At 46.0% G+C, this 23285-nt stretch overlaps 2 gene segments (V, D, J or C); both read right to left on the bottom strand.

Moving 5' to 3' along the window:
• LOC140479538 (Ig kappa chain V region Mem5-like) overlaps positions 1-23285 on the bottom strand; it is a 517282-nt gene that overhangs the window by 242758 nt on the left and 251239 nt on the right.
• On the bottom strand, positions 1221-9140 carry LOC140479383 (immunoglobulin kappa variable 4-1-like). The segment is given in 3 exon segments: positions 1221-2096; positions 8613-8885; positions 9072-9140. Coding segments are annotated over 3 exon segments (651 nt in total).

The raw sequence follows: 23285 nt of genomic DNA, 5'->3' as shown, positions 1-23285 counted from the left end.
AGTTTAACCCTGAGGGTCATCACAGCTGAGGCAGAGGGAGAGAAGGTCACACCTTCATGATGGTAGCACCCTTAATTAATCCACTGCAATCACTCTCAGGGCTGCAAGAATTCAACCTCCCTCACTCAGACAGCTCCCTCCCTGGAAGGTAATATTGCTGCACCTGGTTTAGGGTTAATTGAGCTTGAAATACGACTATGGCGATCCAGCACTGGCTGAGCAGACAACCACAACTGCAATGACCCCGGCTCCTTGTAATTGGGGAGCACATTAGGGAGCACAGTGTGCACTGCCTCTGAAATCCCTCCCTTACTGAGAACACACTCTCAGTATTCACCTTTCTCGGCTGCCATTTCAATTTCAGGACAAAGTCTGTGTTCTATGATCCGGCCCCACTCGCCACCTGATGAAGGAGCAGCACTCCGAAAGCTTGTACTTCCAAAGAAACCAGTTGGACTCTAATCTGGTGTTGTGTGATTTTTAACTTTGGCCACCTCAATGAGCTGCCATCTCAGGCTAAATTGTTTTTCATCTGAGATTTGAGAAGATTAAGGCTTAATCTTCAATCCCCATCACAAAGCCTATTCTCTATCCATCACTCAGAGAAACCTGCAGGCAACACAGAGGAACACACTGACACTTAGTGAGATACCTTCAAGCAGTGCAGAATAACACACACACACTCAGAGACACACCTACAGGCAACCCTGAGTTAACACACACGCACACACACACACACAGAGTTAGGCAGCACTGAGTAACACGCACACAACCCACCTGCCTGTAGGTGTCTCTTTGAATAACACACCCACACTCAGACTGACACCTACAGGCAGCATTATGTAGTACACTCACTCAGAGAGACACCCAGCCTGCAGTGTCAGTGATTTGCCTCAGATCATTTCAGGTACAACACAGCATGCAGCAGAGAGTGCACAGTGCGATCCCAGCACCTGAGTTTGGACCAGAGAGTGAACACGGAATGCCTCAGATTGTAATTATTGAATCCCAACAGCTTTCAGTTTCTATTCTGTTTGGAATCTTGTAACCTCCACAGATTCCAGAACAACTGGATTATTTGAAACTGATTGCTGATTGGCTGTCAGTATCATCTACCACGGATTGACAGGCCACGTAGCCAATTGTGACAATGTCATGCTGACATGCAGCTAATCAGCTGAATGGAGTGGTCCATTTCCAAAGCACACAGAGACAGAGACTGAATCTTCATCATCTTTATTCCCTTTTCCAGACTGACATTGACAAAAAACAGACTGCAATTAACAGCCCAGACAGAGGAAGCTGCACAAATTCACAGCTACAATGGCTTTTGAGGAAAACACTTGTGGAGATTTTCTCAATAGCATGAGAATCCTGCCCTTCAAATAGTGACAAAAACCTTAAATTGGAACTGGCTGCTGAGCAGGAAGGAGATCTGATTTATTGAAGCAGAAATTTCGAAGGTTCACATTGTTTTGTACAGCTGACAGCCTTCAGCAACTTCAAGAGATTTTACTTGGCATCACAAATTAACCCTGTCCCAATCAAACAGTCCCAGAACAGGGAGAGCATGGGGTTTGACACAGCGTAAAGCTCTATCTACACTGTCCCAATGAACTACATTTACTCCGGAACTTCAGAAGTGTCTCTGAGCCAGTCCTGAGAAGGAAGAGAGTTGAAATTCGGTGCTGACAATAATCTTTGTCCTGCCAGCTCAGCCCTGTTCTGTTTAAAGTTGTGTCTCCTCTGTGGACTGTCTCAAACACTCTACACACATTCTGATCTCCTGATGCTCTTGCTGAGGGGGGAGGGAAGAGTCACGTGGGTGAGGGCACAGGAGAAGCGAGCGTTGGACTCCCAGTCAGACCCAGAGAGGGTCAGCAGGCTGCTGACACTGTAGGTGCTGTCCGAAGCTCGCAGGTAGTTGCTGGTCTGAACCCCGTCCGAAATGACTGCACCGTCCTTCTTCCACTGCACCTCCAGCTCATCGGGATAGAAGTGATTGGCAAGGCACACCAGGGTGGCACTGCCCTTGGCATTGACCTGCTCCGGGGAGGGGGGCAGCAGGGTCAGCTTGGGCTGAGAGTTCTCACGGCCTGAAAGACAAGAGAAACAATTTTAATCCCTGCCATTCAAAGGGATTTCAATTCTCAGAATATTCACTGGTAAAATGTTTGAATATTTGTCTCCAATACCTAATAAACCAGACAAAAGAATTTACATTTTTTAAATTGATTCTTGGGGTACGAGTGTCACTGGCAGGAGCAGAATTTATTGTCCATCCCTAATTTCCCTTGAGAAGGTGATGGTGAAACAGAAGGGACAGTTTTGGACCGTCGTTTGGGGAATGAATGTGGGCAGCTGGGAGAACTAAAAGATGGCGATCATTTCAGTGACAGTGATCAGAATTCAGTGAGATTGAAATTAGGGATGGAAATCGAGAACCATGGAGCAAGTGTAAAAGTTTACATTTTACTAAATGTTTCGGTAATTTAGTAAAAGTGGAATGGAACCAGTGACATGATGGGAAATCAGTGTCAGGGCAGTGGTAACCCTCAAGTGACAAGACAGAGATCATTCAGAATCTGTTCCCACAAAGAGTAAGGGTGGGAAACCCAAATCTAAACTCTTCGCCTGTGATGTCAAAAGGCAACCAGTGTCGGGAAGACCAAACAGGGAAGGTGATGTTGGTTATCTGGTAGTGTTGAGGAAGTGGGAAGTCTGAAAAGGTCCTGGATAGGCTCAGAGAGTGGGCAAAGAAGGGGCAGATAGAATACAATGTGTTACAGTGTGAGATTACGCACTTTGGGAGGAAGAAGAGATGCAAAGGCTGTTTTCTAAATGAGGAAATGCTTTGGAAATCTCAAGCACAAACCTCATTCAGGTTTCACTTCAGGTCAACAGGCAGGTCCAGTTTGTGTTTGGGAAGGCAAATGAAATGTTAGCATTCATTTCAATAGGGCCAGAATACAAGGTCAGAGATGTATTGCTGAGGCTGTGAAAGGCTCTGGTCAGACTGCATTTGGAATATTGTGAGCAGATTTGGGAGCCATGTTCTAAGAAACAATGTGCTGGCATTGGAGAGGTTAAATGAATGATCCTGGGGATGAAGGGCTTGTCAAATGAGGCGTGATTGAGGACTCTGGGTCTGTACTCAATGGAGTTTAGAAGGATGAGGAGGGATCTTATTGAAATTTACGGAATACTGATCAGCCTGGAAAGAGTGTATGCGGAGAAGATGTTTCCGAAAACAGGAGAGACTAGGTAACCAAGGCACAGCCTCAGAATGAAGGGCCGACCCTATCGAGCTGAGATGAGGAGGAATTTCTTCAGCCAGAGAGTGGTGAATCTGTGGAACTCATTGCTACAGAGGGAAGAGTAAATTTAAGATAGAGATAGATAAGTTCGTGATTGTTAAGGGGATTGAACGTTCCTGTGGAGAAGGCAGGAGAATGGGGTTGAGAATCATATCTGCCAAGATCAAATGGCAGAGCAGATTCAATGGGCTGAATGGCTGATTTCTGCTCCTATTTCTTAAAGTCTTCTGGAGAGTTTCCCCAAAACCCTGGAACACTGAACCCACTGGATTGTGAGTCCTGCTGGAGCTGTTTAGCATCAGAACTTTGCCAAGAGATGACCAAAGAGTGGAGAGAATGTGCACCTATGTGGGAATTTCAGGATACTTCCCAGCTCCTGGAATACCATGTGTGTCGGAAGTGTGGTCAGTGAGAGCAGTTGGAGCTCCGGGTTTCGGTGCTTGAGCAGCAGCTGGTGTCAGTGCGGAGAGTCCGTGAGGCTGAGAGCTCGGTGGAGAGCACGTTTCTAGATGTAGTCACTCTGCAGCTTCAGAGTATGCAGGGAGAGAGGGAGTGGGGGAGCAGCAGACATTCCAAACGGACCAGGCAGCTACTACAGGAATCCCCAAGTGCATCCCACGCGCCAACCAGGATTTAGTTCAGAATCCTGATGAGAATGATGGTTCATCTGGGGAGTGTAGCCAGAGCCAAGTCCATGGCACCATGGGGAGGGCTCAGCTGTACACGGGGGCACAAGGAAGACCGGAAGAGCGATCGTGAGAGGAGATTCGAGAGTGAGTGCAATCGATAAGTGTTTCTGCAGCTGCAGATGGGAATCCAGGATGGTGTGTTGTCTTCCTGGTGCCAGGGTCAAGCATGTCACTGAGCAGCTGCAGAGCACCCTGAGGGGAGAGGGGGAACAGGCAGCAGTCGGGGTCCACATCGGTCTCAGTGACAGAGGCAGAAAGGGGATGTGGTCCTGCAGTCAGAATTTAGGGACTTCGGGAGGGAGTTCAGAGCAGGAGCTGAAACGTAGGCATGTGCACATTACTCCCAGTGCCCCAAATAAGTGAGAATAAAAAGAGGAAGATAAGACGGATGAATAAGAGACTGGAAAGAGAGTCTAGCAGGGAGGGCTCTAGATTCTTAGGGCATTGCGACTGGCTGTGGGCGAGATGTTAACTGTTACAGACTGAATGGGATGCTCCTGAATAGAGCTGCGACTGAGTTCCTTATGGGATGATTTGTTGTTACTGTTGGAGAGAGTTTAAACTGACTTGTTGGGCTGTGGGAGCCAGGGGGGAATATCAGAGAGAAACACCAAGGTTCACAGAATCCTCAGTGCAGTCCAAAGATCAACATCAAGTGGAAAGTCGAAGAACAAATCTGCAAGAAATTTACAGGGTCTGTCAAATCACTACATAGAGTTGTTATAAATGGGGTGGCTCGGGAGGCGGGGGTGGGGGGTGGGGAGGGGCAGAGCTTAAATTATCCTCATAGACTGGGATAGTATCATTGTGAAGGGCAGAGAGGGGCCAGTGTTGTGAGAGGGTGCTCAGGTGAACTTTCTCCAGCTGTGTGTTTCCAGTCCAATGAGAAAGGAGGCTCTGTTACACCTGGATCTTGGGAATGAGGAGGCCCAAGTAAATCAAGTGTCAGTGCGAGGATATTAAGGGAAGAGTGATCATTGTATCATAAGTTTGAGGTTGACCATGGAAAAGGAATCCAGATTCGAAATGATTCACTTGGGAAAACACAGACTTCCGTTGGGTAAGAACACATCAGAGTGAATGAACTGGGGTTAAAGGTTGCAGCAAAGTCCTGAAGTGAATCATAAAGCTCGTAGTTCAGGGACAGTCGAGGTATATTTGTGGAATGGCACTCAATTCCTTGCTGTTTTGAGACAGTAGTGGTCGAAATATTGTAAATAAGAAAAGGGCAAAAGTGTAACTAGGGAGTGAATAGGTCCCCTTAAAGATGGCTAATTCACTTAGCCTGCACATTCCTGTACACTTTGGGCAATTTAGCATGACCAATCCATCTAACTTAGATATCTTTGGACTGCGGGAGGAATCTGGAGTACATAAAGGGATAGTTAATGTGGCTTTGTGGATTGGAAATCATTTCTCACTAACTTGATTGAGTATTTTTGAAGAGGAAACAAAGAAGATTGATGAGGGCAGAGCAATTGACATTGTCCACCTGGATTTGAACAAAGCATTTGACAAGGTTAGCCATGGTAGACTGAGTAGGAAGGTTAGATCACATGGGTTCCAGGGTGAGCTCCTCATTTGGATAAAAAAATGACCTGAGGCAGGAGACAAAGGGTGGTGGTAGAGGGCGGCTTTTTGGACTGGAAGTCTGTGACCAGCAATGTGCCATAAATATCAGTGCTGGGTCTACTATTTTCATGATTTAAATAAATGATCTTGATGTGAATATAGTAGGTAAGTTGAGTAAGTTTGCAGATTACATCAAAATTGGTGGTGAAGTGGATAATGAAGAAGATTATCTCACAGTACAGCAGGACCTTGTTCAGTTCGGCCAATGGCTGAGGAGTGACAGATGGTGTTCAATTTAGATAAGTGCAAGATGTTGCATTTTGGAAAGGCAGGACTTACACAGTTAATGGTAGGGCCGGGGGATTAATGGTAGGACCCTGGGCATTAATGGTAGGGCCTGGGGATTAATGGTAGGGCCTGGGGATTAATGGTAGGGGCCTGGGGATTAATGGTAGGGCCTGGGGATTAATGGTAGGGCCCTGGGGATTAATGGTAGGGCCTGGGGATTAATGGTAGGGCCCTGGGGATTAATGGTAGGTCCTGGGGATTAATGGTAGGGCCTGGGGATTAATGGTAGGGCCCTGGGGATTAATGGTAGGGCCTGGGGATTAATGGTAGGGCCTGGGGATTAATGGTAGGGCCCTGGGGATTAATGGTAGGGCCTGGGGATTCATGGTAGGGCCTGGGGATTAATGGTAGGGCCTGGGGATTAATGGTAGGGCCCTGGGGATTAATGGTAGGGCCTGGTGATTAATGTAGGGCCTGGGGATTAATGGTAGGGCCCTGGGGATTAATGGTAGGGCCAGGGGATTAATGGTAGGACCCTGGGGATTCATGGTAGGACCCTGGGGATTAATAGTAGCACCCTGGGGAGTGTTGTCGAACAGAGCCCTAGCAGTTCGGATGCACAGGAAGGATGTTATTAAACAGGAAAAGGTGCAGAAATTATTTACAAGGATTTTGCTAGGAGTGGAGGGTTTGAGCAAGAGGGAGAGACTGAATAGTCTGGGGCTCAGAGGTGACCTGACAGAGATTTAAAAAACCATGAGGGGCACAGATTTGGTAAACAGCTAAGGTCTTTTCCCTAAGACGGGCGAGTCCAAATCTGGAGGCATAGGTTTAAGAGGAGAGCGGAAGATTCAAAAGGGGTCCGAGGAGTAACATTTTCATGCAGACGGCGGTGCATATATAGAACAAGCTGCCAGAGGAAGTGAATGTGGCGCATACAATTACAGCATTTAAAAGACATTTGGATGTACACATGAATAGGAACCATTTTAAGGGATATGGGCCAAATACTGGCAAACGGGACTCAATCAGTTTAGGATATCTGGTCGGCGCAGAGGAATTGGACCAAAGGGTCTATTTCAGTGCCATACAACTCAATGACTATGAGAGGCTGGACCCTGAGGTGCAGGAAGCTGAGGGGTGACCAGATAGAGGTCTGTGAAATCCTGATGGGGTGAGATAATGTAAATGATTCAGGAGGATGTCAATGTTTTGTAGAGAGGGTAGACAACACTCCCAAAGATTGTTCCAGGAATGAGAAACCTCAGTTATGTGATAGACTGGAGAAGAGACGGCTGAGAGGGGATTTGTTCGAGGAATTCAAAATCAGGACGGGTTTGATCAGAGCAAACGTGGAAAAAATGTTTCAACTCTTGAAAGGATTGAGAGCGAGAGGCCACAGATTGGAAGTGATTGGTAAAAGAAGCAAAAGTCAAATAAGGAAAAACATGTTCAGCCAGTGAGTGGTTAAGGTGTGCAATGCACTGCCTGAGAGTGGGGTGGAGGCAGCTTCAATTGAAACATTCTGAAGGGAATGAGACAGTTATTTGAAAAGAAACAATATGCAGGGTGACAGGGAGAAGGCAGGAGAATGACACTCAGTGAATTGCTCATTCAGAGAGCCAGTATAGACAGGATGGACAGAATGGCCTCCGTGTGCGCTGTAACAATTCTGTGATTGTGTGATTAAGCAGAGTTAAAGCTGGGGGAGGTGGGAGCTCGGTGTCTCAAAGTGCTGCTGCTGCTGCTGCTGCTGCTGAGGTCAGTGAGATCAGAGACTGGGACAGGAAACCAGAGCTCACATCAAACTCTGCCCGTGTCCATCACACTGAGACTGGCAGGAGGCTACTCACTGATTACACTCCATGCTGCAGGAATGGGACCACAGGCTGCAAATGGACAGAGCTCCTCCACACGGTGAGTAAAACTGACTGACTTATATCTTGCTGTTTAAAGGGGGCAATGGAACTAAAGAGATACAGCTGGACACCCTGTTAGACACAGTGCTCCTCAATCAACCATTTCATTCACTGCAGCTCCCCACTTACACCTTCAACAATTCAGCATTTGTGTTTCAGCAAGTTTTGTATTAAAAGGGTTTACTTACTCAGTCTGAGCTTGGTTCCTTTACCGAACGTGTACCACAGTGAGAGTTCCCAGTGCAGAGGCTGTACAAAAACCTCTGCTCTCTGCTTCTGTCTGTTTCTCCCACCCTCTCCCTCTCTCTGTCTGTCTCAACCACTCTCACATTCTCCTTGTCTCTTTGTTGTCTCTCACCCACTGTCATCCTCTCTCTCTCTGTCTCTCTGTTTCGCTCATGTCTTTCTTTCTCTCCTTTTCTCTCATTCTTTCTCTCTCTTCTCTCTATCCCTCACACTCACACTAGGTTGTTTCCAGCTGAGCTTGTGCAGTTTGTGAAATTTATTTTTCGATGTTAAATCTTGCAGCTGCTCTTCCCATGTGACCATGGAGTGTAAGAGGGAAACCTGAGGCCTTCAGTGAGTGGTGGACACCACAGGGACTGGAGTGTGTAGTGGACAGTGACAATGTTAGCATGGGGTAATTTGTTCAGTTTCATTTCTATATCAGCTATGAATTTGTCAGTCCAGGAGGTGGGACTGTGTGTCGATTATTATATATTTTATGTAACTGTGGGATGTGTAAATGCAGGAGATGATCCTCTGTCTACTCAGGTTTTTGTATGGCTCTGTATCACTGTGTAGAGGGTAGGTATCATCTTGCATACAATAATAGTCACCGACATCCAATTCCTGGACATTACTGATTGTCAGGGTGAATTCTATATTATATCCACTGCCGGTGAATCGCTCAGAGACTCCTGTGAATCGAGTTGTTGCACCATAGATTAGGAGACTTGGCTTCTGACCTTCTTGCTGTTGGTACCAGGAAAGATCATTATCAATATTTTGACTGGCCGTACAGGTGATGGTTGCGGTCTGTCCCAGTCCCACCGACAGCACCGGGGGAGACTGGCTCATGATGATGTCCCCATTGATACCTGAGGGGTCAAAGAGAAACACAGTGAAGTCAGAACTGTCACAGAAAGAGCCTGTCAAATGAGAGATTGTTGGAGACACTGAGTATTCCTCTGGTTTCAGCATTTTCCCTTCAATCACAAGTCAGTGGAATTGGAGTGAAATGGAGAGCAGCTAAAGATTCAAGGTGGAAGGAGAGAGATTTGTACCTGCGATGCAGAATGCCAGGGGCCAGATCAGCTGGATGTGTGAAATCATGGTGTGTGCTCCTGTCCCTGGGCCTGGTTCCTGATAAACTCTCCCTTCACTGGGCTCTGCTTTATAAAGCTGCAGCCTGTGAAAGTCTGACTGGGTGTTCCTCAGTATGTAAATGGCATCAGACAGAGAGAGCCACATCAGCCCCTTACACTTCCTCTTCTCTCTCTCTCTGTCTGTCTCAGACAGTCATTGAAGTGAACAAACTGAATAAGACCATTTGGCCCATTGCTTCTGTGCTGGTCAACAATGAACTGATGACACAAATCCCATTCTCCAGCTCTTGATTCACAGCCCTGGGGGCTACAGCAAGACAAGTGAATACCTAAACATTCCTTCAATGTTCCGAGAGTTTGTGAGTCAACCAGCCTTTCAGGCAGTGAGTTCCAGACTCCCACCACCCTCTGGGTGAAAACATTTCTTCTCAATTTTCCTCTCCGCCTTATTCCTCAACTGGGCCTGGATTCGCTGAGGTTTGCAAGGATTGAAATGATTCCAACAGGGCAGGACTGACTCGATGTGGGGAGGAGGTTTCCCCTGGTTGGGGAGTCTGGAACCAGGGGACAGTCTCAGGGGAAATGTGATAGACCATTTCGGACTGAGATGAGGAAACATTTCTTCACTCAGAGGATGGTCGATCTGTGGATTTCTCTCACACAGAAGGCTGTGGAGGACAGGACATTGAATATATTCAAGAAAAAAAAGGATCATTTTTGATGTTTTATCAGCATCAAGGGGAATGGGGAGAAAGCGGAATATGGCTTTGAGAGAGAGAATCAGCCATGATCATACAGAATGACAGAGCAGACTCAAAGGACCGAATGGCCTACACCTGTTCTAGGTTTCTATGCGTCCATGTCTGTTAACTTCAATCTCTGCCTTTGGTTACTGACCCCTCCACATGTCGAAATAGTGCCTTCCTATCCACTCTATCTCTACCCCTCATAATCTTATACCCCTCTATCATGTCCCCTCTCATCCTTCACTGCTCCAAGGAAAACATCCCCAGTCTTTCTAATCTTTCCTCATAGCTCAGACCCTCTAGGCCAAGGTCTACAACCTGGGAAATCTCCTCCACACCTTCTCACTTTCAATCACATCCTGCTGAAAGTGTGGTAACCAGAACCTGTCGCTCTCTTTGTCTCTCTCCCTCTCTTGCTGTCTCACATCTGCCACCTCTTTCTCTCTCACCATTTTTCAGGTTCTCTCGTATTCTCTCTCTCTCATTCTGTCTCATAGTTAGTCTCTCCAACTTGCTCACTCTCCCTCAGTCTGTTTCAATTTCTCCATCTCTCACTCCATTTTCCTCACTCATTCCTTCCCTCGCTCTAGTTAAAAGCCTTCACCTGAGTATCAGACCCTTTCTATTCCTCCTCCTTTCTCTCTTTTTCCCTCTTTATATCCCTTCATTCACAGTTTTCTCTCTCTCCTTCTGTGCCATTCTGTGTCATCTCCTGCTCCTGTCTGTCTGTCTGTTCGTCTCTCTCTTGATCACACTGAACCCTACTCACTCTCTCTTAATTCCTCTCAGACCCACTTTCTCTTTTCCTTGGTCTCAGACCCACTTTCTCTTTTTCTTGGTCTCTTTCTCTCCCACTCTCTCTGTCCCCGTCCCCCGTCTCACACACTATTTCTCTCCAACCCTCAACTCCACCATCTCTATCTCTCACTCACTCCCCCAATCTCACTTTTCCAGATGCTCCTCCACCCCACCTGTCTCACACACATTCTCCATCTATCTCTTTCTGTCTGCCTGTCTCTCTCTCTCTGTCTATCTTTTTCTGTCACGCTCCTTCCCATAGTGTTGTTAATGGCAATAGTTAAATGCAAGGTAAATCTCCCTCTGCTCTGCCCCTCTAACGGATGTTAACCCCTGACCCCAGAAGATGTCATCTCCTGGAGTGAGGCCCCATTTCTCACATTGACCAGGGTTTGGTATCTCAGGAAGATAGGCAGATTCTTGTCAAATGAAGGGCAGTTCTGTGCTGTTGGCCTATTCTCACTGGGGACTTGTTTGGACACAAACCTAATTCCATGAATGCCCAGAAGAGAGAGGAGATCCTCAGGCTATCAGTGTGAGCTGGAGTGACAGGACAGGCTCTGACCCACTGACTCATCCTCTCCACTTACAATATGACCCAATCCCTTCCCCTCTCCTTCACCTTCCACGATCAGGCTCCATGTCAGGGTATTTTCCTGGACAATAAGAAACAACAGAAAGAAACTGAGCCCCACACTCACCATGATCAATGTTTCCCACTGGACATTCAAATAGAAGCCAGTAAACATAGACCCCAGGATGGCAGAGGGAATGCTTAGAACCCTGATTTCCATTTCCCAATCTTGTTGCTTGTATTTTAATAAATCCTTTAAATTAATTCATGAGATGTGTGTGTTGCTGTCTGGGCTAGTAATTATCCCCACCCTGAAATGCCCTTGAGAAGATGGTGATGTGCTGTCTTTTTGCACTGCTGCAGCCCATGTTCTGCATGTAGACCCACAATGCCCTGCGGGAGGGAGTTCCAAGATTTTGACCCAGCGACAGTGAAGGAACACTGATATATTTCCAAGTCAAGATGGTCAATGGCTTGGAGGGAAACATTCAGGTGGTGCTGTTCCAATGTATCTGCTGCCCTTGTCTCTCTTGATAGAAGTGGTCATGGGTTTGGAAGGTGCTATCTAAGGAGCTTTGATATACTTCTGCAGTGCATCTTGTAGATGGTCCACACTGCTGATATAGAGCGTTGGTGGTGGATGGAATGGATATTCGTGGTGCAAATAAAGCAGGTTGCTTTGCACTGGATGGTGTCAAGCTTCTTCAATGTTGTTGGAGTTGCACTTATCCAGGCAAGTGGGGATTCTTCCATGCCTGACTTGTTCCTTGTAGATAGAGAATAGGCTTTGGGGAGTCAGGAGATGAGCGTCTGACCTTCTCATGAAGCCATTCTAATGATTTGGTGAGCTCGTTTGTGTTTCTGTTAACAATTAAGATGTTGGTAGTGAGGAATTCAGTAACAGTAAGGCCATTAAATATCAAGTGATGGCGGCTCAAGTCTGTCTTGACGGCGAAAGCCACTATTTGGCCTTTTTACGGTGTGAATGTTCCTTGCCACTCATCAGCTCAAGTCGGGATATTGTCCAGGTCTTGCTGTTTTTGTACATGGACTGCTTCAGTATCTGAGGGTTTGCAAATGGTGCTGAATGCTGTGCAATCATTGACAAACATTCCCACTTCTGACCATATGATGGAGGGAAGGTCATTGATAAAGCAACTGAAGATAGTTGGGCTGAGGACAGGAGCCTGAGGAACTCCTGCAGAAATATCCTGGAGGTAAAGTGACTAACCTCCAACAACTATGACCATCTTCCTATGTGTCAGGTATATCAGGGCTCCTTCAGTCGATTACGACCTTGATGTCAAGGGTTGTCACTCACACCTCACCTGGAATTCAGCTCTCTTGTCCATGATGGATCAAACCTGTAAGGAGGTCAGGAACTGAGTGACCCCTGATGGAATCCAAACTGTGTGTCACTGAGCAGGCTATTGCTCAGCAGGTGCTGCTTGATAGCACTGTTGATTACAACTTCCAGCAATTTGCTGATGATCGAGAGCAGACTGATATGCCAGGTGGGATTTATCGGGCTTTTTATATACAGGGACTACCTGGGCAAACTTCCACATTGCTGGGTCCATGCCAATGTTGTTGGAACAGTTTGGCTCAGGGAGTGGCTGTTTGTGGAGCACATGTTTTCAGTGCTTTTGCTGAAATTTTGTCTGGGCATGTAGCCTTTGCAGTATCCAGTGCTATCAATCATTTCTTGACATCACATGGAATGAATCAAATTGGTTGAACACTGATCTCTGGGGACCACTGGAGGAGGCCAAGACGGATCAACCACTTAGCATTTCTGGCAGAAGATTGTTGTGCATGCTTCTGTCTTACCTTTTGCTCTGGATGTGTTGAGCTCCTCCGTCAGTGAAGATGGGGATGTTTGTGGAGCCTCCTCCTTCAGTGAATTGTTTGATTGTCTACCACCATTCATGACTAGATGTGGCAGGACAACAGAGCTTAGATCTGATCCATTGGTTTGGGATCGCTTAGCTTGGTCTATCACTTGCAGCATGTGCTGTTTCGCAAGTGGTCCTATTTGGTAATTTCACCAGATTGACAACTCATCTTCAGGTGTGGCTGGTGCTGCTCCTGACATGACCTCCTGTACTCTCCACTGAACCAAGGTTGATCCCCTGGCTTGATGATAATTGTAGATGGAGGATTACAATGGGCCATGATGTTGCACTTTGTGCTGAAGTACAATTGTGCTGCTTTTGATGTCCCACAGTGCTTCATCTCTCACATTTTTAACTTGCTGGATTTGTTCAAAGTCTATCAAACTTACAACAGTGGGACCGAATTGTACAGAATGGTGATGGCTCCTGCCGTGGGATATATTGAGGACAGGCTTGAGCATTCCACACACAGAATGGAACCGTGGGTGTGAATGAGATGTTAATTGGGAGCCCGTGTTAGGGGCAGTCTTGTGCTGTGGACCCAGGTCAATATGAGGGAATTGGAATTCGAGTTGAGAAGGAAAGACCTGCTTGGTGATGCGGAGAGAGAGGGGCAGTGGGACTAATTGGGTCACTCACAGCCATGATGGGCTGAATGGCCTGCTCCTGTGCTGTCAGATTCCAGGGAGTGCAGATGGTTCACAGTTTTCTCCCGTCTCAGTAACAAACGTCCAGCTGCTCCGAGCTCCTTCTTTCACTTCCTCTCTTGGTGAATTTTCAACCTTGCGATCTCACAGACTTTGCAGTTATTTTTTACAATGGGGCTTTCTGCTGTGGTCAGAGTCTAGTGCTACAAGGGAGGGTTTAATGTAGATTAGCAGGTGGCTGCAGCCTCAAAAGCAGGGAGGCAAGTGCGAGGCTCAAAGGAGTCATCAGAAATAGTAAGTTGAAGAGACAGATCAGGCAGGAATGTGTCAGGGAGCAAGGAATACCTGTTGAATTAAATTGCATTTATTTCAATGCAAGAGGGCTGACAGGTAAGGCCAATGAACACAGGGCACGGATTGGTATGTGGGACTGGGATATTATAGCCATTAGGGAAACATTGTTCAGGGAGGGACAGGACTGGCAGGGAATGTGGAGGTGCAAGAGGCAGCACAGAGGTGATGGAAGAAGGGGGTGGGGTTGCATTTTTGATTAGGGTGAGTATCATGGCAGTAGTCAGAAAATAAATAACTGAAGGGCCATCCAGTGAGGCTTTGTGAATGGAGCTAAGAAATCAGAAAGGCATGGTGACCTTATTGGGCTTGTACTACAGGCTCCCAAAAAGTCAATGTGAATTAGATAAACAAATATGCAGGGAGATGGAGTGACCTGCATGAGCAAAGGGTTGTCATAGTAAGGGATTTCAATTTTCCTAACATAGACTGGGACTGCCAGAATGTTGAGAGCTTAGATGGGCTGGAATTTGTTAAGCACATCCAGGAAAGTTTCCTCAAGCAGTGTATTGAGTCTCTGCCAGGGGAGGGGGCAAAACATGACATACTCTTGGGAAATAGGGCAGGACAGTTGATGGAGGTGTCAGTGGGGGAGCACTTTGGGACCAGTGACCATAGAACACAGAACATAGAACATAGAACTGTCCAGCACAGTGTGGACCCTTCAGCCCTCGATGCTGTGATGGCCTTTTATCATATTCCAAGATCAGACTAACCTACATACTCTACATTGTATTATCCTCTATTTACGTATTCAAGAGTTGTTTAAATGTCCCTAATGTATCTGACTCTACTACCACCGCTGGCAGTGCATTCCACGCCCCACCATTCTCTGTGTAAAGAATTTAACTCTGACATCTCCCGTAAATCTTTCTCCAACCACCTTAAAATTATGCACTTTCTGCCCTGGTAAAAAGGTTCTGGCTATCTACTTTATCTATGCCTGTCATCATCTTTTACGTGGAGAAAGTGAGGACTGCAGATCCTGGAGATCAGAGCTTAAATATGTGTTTCTGGAAAAATGCAGCAGGTCAGGCAGCATCAAAGGAGAAGGAGAATCGACGTTTCGGGCATAGGCCCTTCTTCAGGGGCTTGAAGATTCCTGAAGAAGGGCTTATGCCCGAAACGTCGATTCTCCTCCTTTGATGCTGCCTGACCTGCTGCGTTTTTTCCAGCAACATATTTTTAAGCTATCATCTTGTACGCCTCTATCAAGTCACCTCTCACCCTTCTTCACTCCAATGAGAAAGCCCGAACTCCCTCAACCTTTCTTCATAAAACATGCCCTCCAGTCCAGGCAGCATCCTGGTAAATCTCCTCTGCACACTCGAAAGCTTCCATATTTTTCCTATCATGAAGCAACCAGAACTAAACGCAATATTCCAAGTGTGGTTTAACCAGGGCTTTATTGAGTTGCAGCATAACCTCGCAACTCTTAAACTCAATCTTCCTGTTAATGAAAGCCAACACACCATATGCTTTCTTAAAAATCCTATCAACTTGGGTGGCAACTTTGAGAGATCTATAGATGTGGACCCCAAGATCCCTCTGTTCCTCCACACTGCAAAGAATCCTGCCTTTAACCCTATAATCTGCATTCAAATTCGGCCTTCCAAAATGAATTGTTTCACACTTTTCCAGGTTAATCTCCACTTATCAGCTCAGTTCTGCATTCTGTCAATGTCATTTTGCAAACTACAAACCCCCTCCACACTATCCACCACTCCACCAACCTTCGTGTTATTGACAAGCTTTCTAACACGGTAGTTGAATGGGGGTGGGGATGGAGGTGATAGGTCAGAGGCGAGGGTGGAGATGAGAGGTGGGAAGTTCCACCCTCCCCTTTTACTTATCACCCCCATCCCCACACCCATTCACCTGTTGTACTTTTTGCTACCTTCTCCCCAGCCCCACACCTCTCCCATTTATCTCTCCACCCCAGAAGCTCCCTGCCTCCATTCTTGATGAAGAGCCTTTGCCCAAAACGTAGATTTTCCTGCTCCTCGGATGCTGCATGACCTGCTGTGCTTTTCCAGCACCACTCTGATCTAAACTCTGGTTTCCAGCATCTGCAGTCATCACCTTTGCCTAAACTTTATAACGCAGCCGTCCACTTTCTAATTCAAGTACTTATCAAAATCACAAAGAGCAGAGGCTCCAGATAGATCCCTGTGTAACACCACCAGTCACGGAGCTCCAGGCTGAATATTTTCTATCTACTATCACCCTCTGTCTTCTATGGGTGAGCCAATTTTGTATCCAGACAGCCAGATTTCCCTGTATCCCTGTCTCCTTACTTTTTGAATGAGCCTATTATGAGGAACCTAATCAAATACCTTACTATAATCCATGGACACCACATCCACTTTTATCTTCATCAATGTGTTTTGTTGCGCCCTCAAATAATTCAATAGGGTTTATGAGGTATGACCTGCTCCTTACAAAGCTATGCTGACTATCTCTAATCAAATTATGCTTTTCCAAGTAATCATAAATCCTGTCTCTCTGAAGCCTCCCCAATACTTTGCCCACTACTGATGTAAGACTGACTGGTCTGTAATTCCCAGGATTATCCCTATTCCCTTTCTTGAAGAGCGGAATAACATTTGCCACCCTCCAAACATCTGGCATGACTCCAGTGGACAGTGAGGATGCAAAGATCATCGCCAAAGGTGCAGCAATCTCTACCTTCACTTCCCGTAGTAACCTAGGATATCTCCTGTCTGGCCTAGGGAATTTGTCTATCCTTATGTTTTTCAAACTTTTCAGTACATCCTCCTTCCTAACATCAACCAGTTCTCGTATTTTAGTCTGTTTCACGCTGTCCTTAGAAACGACAAGGTCCCTCTCAGTAGCGAATACTGAAGCAAAGTATTCATGAAGGACCTCCCCTACATCCTTTGACTCCAGGTGCAAGTTCCCTCCACTATCCCTGGTCATCCCTACCTTCACTCTGGCCATCCTCTTGTTCCTCATGTAAGTGTAGAGTGCCTTAGGGTTTTCCTTAATCCTACCCACTTAAGCTCTTTCCTGCCCCATTCCAGCTCTCCTAATTCCATTCTTCAGTTTCTTCCTGACTACCTTGTAACCCTCTAAAGCCTTTTCCGCTCCTTGCCTCCTCAATCTTAAGTAAGCTTTCTTCTTCCTCTTGATTATATGTTCCACATCCATTTTCATCCATGGTTCCTTCAACCTACCAGCCCTTCCTTGCTTCAGCAGGACAAAACTCTCCAGCAGTATCAACAAGTGCTTCCTAACCAGTCCCCACATTTCTGTCATGAATTTCCCTGAGATTATCTATTCCCAATTTAGGGTGCCCAGTTCCTGCCTAATAGCATTGCAATTCCCTTTTCCCAATTAAAAACTTTCCTATATCATCTGCTCCTATTCCTCTCCATGACTACAGTAAAGGTCAGGGAGTGTGATCACTATAACCAAAACGCTGCCCCACAGAGAGATGTGACACCTAACATGTTTCATTGCAAGCACCAAATCCAAAATGGCCTCCCCTCCAATCAGCCTATCTGCATATTGCATCAGGAACACTTCCTGGACACACTTGACAAAAACTGCTCCATCCAAACAGTTTGAACTAAGGATGTTCCAGTCAGTATGAGAGAAGTTAAAAGTACCGATGACAATAACCCTGTGACTTGTGCACCTTTTCCAAATCTGCCTCCCAATCTGCTCCTCCATGTCGTGGTTGCTTTGGAAACTCTCAGTAAAGCGACTGCTACTTTCCCGTTCCTGAATTCCACCCATACTGACTCTGTAGACAAACCTTCCTTGACGATCTCCCTTTCTGCAGCTGTGATACTATCCCTGATTAACAATGTCACTCCTCCATCACTTTGACCTCCACCCCTCTGTCTTTTGAAACATTTAAACCCCGATACATCCAACAACCATTCCTGCCACTGTGATATCCAAGTCGTTGTAATGGACACAACATTATAGTTCCAAGTACTGATCCATGCTCTGAGTTTGTCGCCCTTATTCCTGACACTTCTTGAATTAAAATAGACACAATTCAACCCATCACACTTACTGCACCTTGTCCCATCAACTGTCTCTCCCTCCTCATAGACTCTCGAGATGCTGTATCTGGATGTTCGCTAACTACTCCATCATCTGATCCATAGCCTAGTTTCCGACCCCCCTGCCAATCTAGTTTAAACCCTTCTGAAGAGCTCTAACAAACCTCCTGCCAGGATATTGTTGCCCCTCCAGTTCAGGTGGTGGGGCACCAATGGTACAGGTCCCACCTTCCCCAGAAGGTATCCCAATGATCCACATAACTGAAGCCCTCCCTTCCACACCAGCTCTGCAGCACATGCTCATCTGCACTCGCTGTCTGTACCTAGCCTCAGTAGCATGTGGTACCGGTAGCAATCCTAAGATTACTAGTATGCTTGTCCTGCCTTCTAGCTTCCAACCTAATGACCTATATTCGCTTTTCAGGTCCTCATCCCTTTCCCTACCGATGTCATTGGTACTGATGTGTACCACGACTTCTAACTGTTCTCCCTCCCCCTAAACAATCCTGTAGATTTAATCAGAGACATCCCTGACCCTGGCACTTGGGAGGCACCATACCATGCGGGGGTCTTGCTCAAGACCACAAAATCTCCTATCTGTTCCTGTAACATTTGAATCTCCTGTCACTTCCGAGTGATCCGAAGTTCTTCAGCTCCAGCTCCAGTTCCCTAACGTGGTCTGTGAGGAACTGGTGTTGGGTGCACTTCCCACAGGTGAAGACAGCAAGGACACCCGTGGTGACCCTTAACTCCAACATGCTGCAAGAGGACCATCATTCTATTAATTTTAAAACAGTTATGGAGAGGGACAAAACTGGTCATAAGTTCAAATTCTAAATTAGGTCAAGGTGAATTTTGTTGGAATTAGACAGGAGCTTGTACGGGTTGATTGGAATACTTTGTTTGCAGGTAAAGGAACCTTAGGCAAGTGGGAGGCCTTTACAAGTGAAATAGCTAGAGTTCAAGGTCTGTATGCTCCTGTGAGGGTGAAGGGACAGATTAGCAGGATTAGGGAACCCTGGATGACAGGGTTTGAGTCTTTGACCAGAATAAAGAAGGAGGCATGGATCAGCTACTGGCAGCTTAGATCAAGGGAATCCCTGGAGGCATACAGGAAATACAGGAGTCTAGTGAAGAAGGAAATCAGGAGGGTGAAAAGGAGGCAAGAGATAGCCTTGGCTGAGACTATCAGATGGATAAAAATGTACTTTAAGTGTATTAAAGGAAAAAGAATAATGAGAGAGAGAATAGGGTCTCTCAAGGACCAAAGTGGACATGTATGTGTAGATCCACAGAAGATGGGCGAGGTTCTCAATTAATATTTCTCCTCTGTGTTTACCATGGAAAAAGACAGGAAGACTTAGGAACTTGGGGACTTTAGTGGCAATATCTTGGGGACAGTCCATATCGCAGTAGAGGAGGTATTGGATGTATTAGAATACATGAAGGTGGATAAATATCCTGGTCTTGACCAGGTATATCCATGACACTGCAAGAGGGCTAGAGAAGAAATTGAGGGGGGCATGGTTGATGTTTTTGCATCATCGTTAACCACAGGTAAAGTCCTGGAAGATTGGAGGGTAGTGAATATTGTGCCCTTATTCAAGAAGGACTGCAAAATAAAAGTCTGGGAACTATAGACAGTAAGCTTAACATCCGTGGTAAGTAAGCTACTTGAGAAGATTCTGAGGGAAAAGATATACATACATTTGGAAAGATAGGGTTTGAAAAGGAGTAGTCAGCATGGCTTTGAGAGTGGAAGATCATGCCTCACAAATTTATTGGAGTTCTTTTATGAAGTGACCAGGAAGTTTGATGAGGGTAGGGTGATAGATGTAGTCTACATGGATTTCAGTGATGCCTTTGATAAGTTTCCATGTGGTAGACTGCATTGGAAGGTTAGATCGTATGGAGTCTGAGATGAGCTGGCAAACTGGATACACATTTGGCTTGATGGTAGGAAGCAGAGGGTAATAGTGGAAGGTTGCTTGTCAGACTGGAGGCCTGTGAGTAGTGGAGTGCCTTAGGGCTCGGTGCTGGGACCATTACTGTTTATTATCTATATCAATGATTTGGGTGAGAATCATTAGTAAGTTTGCAGATGACACTAAAAGAGGCAGTATCGTGGACAGTGAGGAAGGTTATCAGAAATTGCAGCAGGACCTTGATCAGCTGGAGAAGTGGGCCGAGAAATGGCTCATGGAGTTTAGTATGGGTAAGTGTGAGCTCTTGCATTTTGAAAAGTCAAATCAAGGTAGGAGTTTCATGGCGAATGGTAGGGCCTGAAGGAGTGTAATGGAACAGAGAGATTTTGGAGTTCGGGTTCACGGTTATTTTAGATTAGATTCTCTACAGTATGGAAACAGGCCCTTCGGCCCAACTAGTCTACACTGACCCTCGAAAAAGTAACCCAGCCAGACCTATTCCCCTACATGTATACCTGACTAATGCACCTAACACTAAGGGCAATTTAGCAGTTGCCAATTCACCTAACCTACACATCTTTGGACTGTGGGAGGAAACCGACAGAGGGAGAATGTGGAAACTCCACACAGACAGTCACCCAAGGTGGGAATCAAACTGAGGTCCCTTGCACTGTGAGACAGCAGTGCTCACCACTGAGCCACTGTGCCACCCAGTAAGCCATCGTTCTCTGAAAGTGGAATCACAGGGCAGTGAAAAAGGCTTTTGGAACACTAGCCTTCATCAGTCAGGGCATTGAGTATAGATGTTGGGAAGTTATGTTGCATTTACGCAGGGCGTTTTTCAGGCTATATTTGAAGTATTGTGTTCAGTTTTGGTCACCTTGCTAAAGGAAGGATGTTATTAAACTGGAAAGAGTGCAAAAGAAACTTACAAGGATGTTGCCTGGACTCGATGGTCTGAGTTGTAGGAAGATATTGGACAAACTAAGACTTTTTTCTTTCAAGCTTAGGAGACTGAGGGGGTGACCTTATAGAATTATATAAGATCATGAGAAGCATGGGTAGGAGAATGCAATCGGCCTTTTCCCCAAGGTTGGGGAATCGAGGACTAGAGGGCATTAGTTTATGGTTAGAGGAGGAAGAATAAACGGGAACCTGAGGGACACGTTTTTTACACAGAAGGTGGTATGCATATGGAATGAGCTGCCAGCAGAAGTGGTTAAGGCAGGTACATTAACAATATTTAAAAGGCATTTGGACAAACACATGGATAGAAAAGAATTAGAAGGATATGGGTCAAGTGCAGGGAAATGGGGTTAGTGTGGATGGAGATTTTGGTCGCCATTGACCAGTTTGGGCCAAAGGGCTTGTCTCCGTACTGTAGGACTCGATGTGTCTATAACTCTACTCTCTAATGGTAAGTAAAAAGAACAGCAGCTAAGAGCAGTCAGTATCGAGGAGCCAGCCTCACTGTGAAACATATTAAGAAAATCAAAGCCCTCCACTTCAGCTCCCGGTATGAACTCCATCCCATCTTGTCTACTGCTACTGTCTACTGCTCAAACAGATTCTTTACAACCTTGGCCTCATCTTTGAGGCTGACCTACAAATTACAAAGCCACTGAAAATCCCCGCCATGTCCACGGGACTCCGAACATGTCTATTCCAATGTTGTCCTGGCCCCCATCACAGCCACCACCCTTCATAAACTTCTGCTGGCAGCTCATTCCATATGCGCATCAGCCTCTGTGTAAAAAAAAACGGACATTTGTATCTGAACTCACACCAAGTTGCGTTTTCCCATCGCCAGCTCCCCACCTCCTGTTTTCACTGACCTGCATTTTCTCCCAGTTCAGCAACACCTCAATTTTCAAATGTTCATCATTGTTCTCAAATCCCCCCCTGCCCTCTAGCCTCCCTATCTCCGTAACCTCCTCCAAGCTGCCTCACTCAGTGTGGTCAGCAATCCTGAATATATTGCTCTCCATTCCGTCCTCCAAGTCATTGAGAAATATTGTGAAAAGTCAAACTCCCAGCATAGATCCCACAGTTCACATCTTGCACATTGGAGGACACATACATTATCTTTCTTCTCTGTCTCCTACCTCTAATTCCTGATTGCAGGCAAACACTTTTCTGAAATGAATGCTTCCATGTTTATAAAGAATCTTTTGCGTGGAACTTTTTTGAATGTCTTGTTGCTCAGAGTGACCATATTTTCAGCCAATGTTGTTTTCTCAAGACACTCCAGCTCAGATATGATGAACTGGAGTCTGAGCCTGAACACTGTGACACATCAGGGAGGGACACTGCGTTTCTGGAGGCAGTCACACCCTGTCGGTTAGATCCTTCAAATGATGGCCAGTAGTCAGAGACAGAAGAGTGTGACTACAAGGAAGCAGGTTAATGCAACCTGAATTTGGCATTGCTGGAGCCTCAGCTCTTGACCTGCTCCAACAGGAATGAGATGTTTACTTCCTGCATGGATGAGGGAAAGGACTGCAGGGTGGATGGGCAAACTGACCATTGCACAAAGTAAAGAAGGGGATTCAATTATGATGGGTCTGATAGCACCATTTGAGAGCAAATTTAAGCGTCTCACACGGTGTGTTGCCTGCCTGATGCCAAGGTGAGGGATATCTTAAACCAGCTTGAAAGTATATTGGAGTAGAAGGGGGAGGATCCAGTTGGGATTCATATTGGGACTAATAACAACAGTAAAAATAGGCAAGAGGTCCTGTTTGGGGAATATCAGAAATTAGGAACACAACTAAAGAACAGGGCCTCAAGGATTATAATCACTGGAATATTAACTGAGAGACAGACAATTTGGCAAAGACTTAAGAAAATTCAGGGAGTGAATGGATGGCAAAAGGAGTGGTTTGGGAAAGAGAGGTTCTAATTCATGGGCCACTGGCATCAGTATTGGGAAAGGCTTCACTTGAACGGACCTGGCACCAATGTCCCACGAGTAAGGCCAGATAGGGGTGGGCACAAGGACTTTAAACCAGTAAATGGGGGAATGGGGGATGTCAATACAGTTTCAATATCAAGTAACATGACAGAGTAAAGAAACTGTCAGGAATCCGACTTCAGGTCCAGCAGATAAATCAAAGCTATGAGAAGTGGATGAATTAAACTGAAAGAGAGAAATAATAAACAGGAGAATACAGCATGAGTGCTGAGGAGCAGGTTCCAG

The sequence above is a fragment of the Chiloscyllium punctatum genome, chromosome 7 (assembly GCF_047496795.1).
Source record: "Chiloscyllium punctatum isolate Juve2018m chromosome 7, sChiPun1.3, whole genome shotgun sequence".
NCBI classification, from domain to species: Eukaryota; Metazoa; Chordata; class Chondrichthyes; order Orectolobiformes; family Hemiscylliidae; genus Chiloscyllium; species Chiloscyllium punctatum.
Note: the sequence above shows the minus strand (reverse complement) of the source record. Positions and strands in the feature narration are given on the sequence as shown.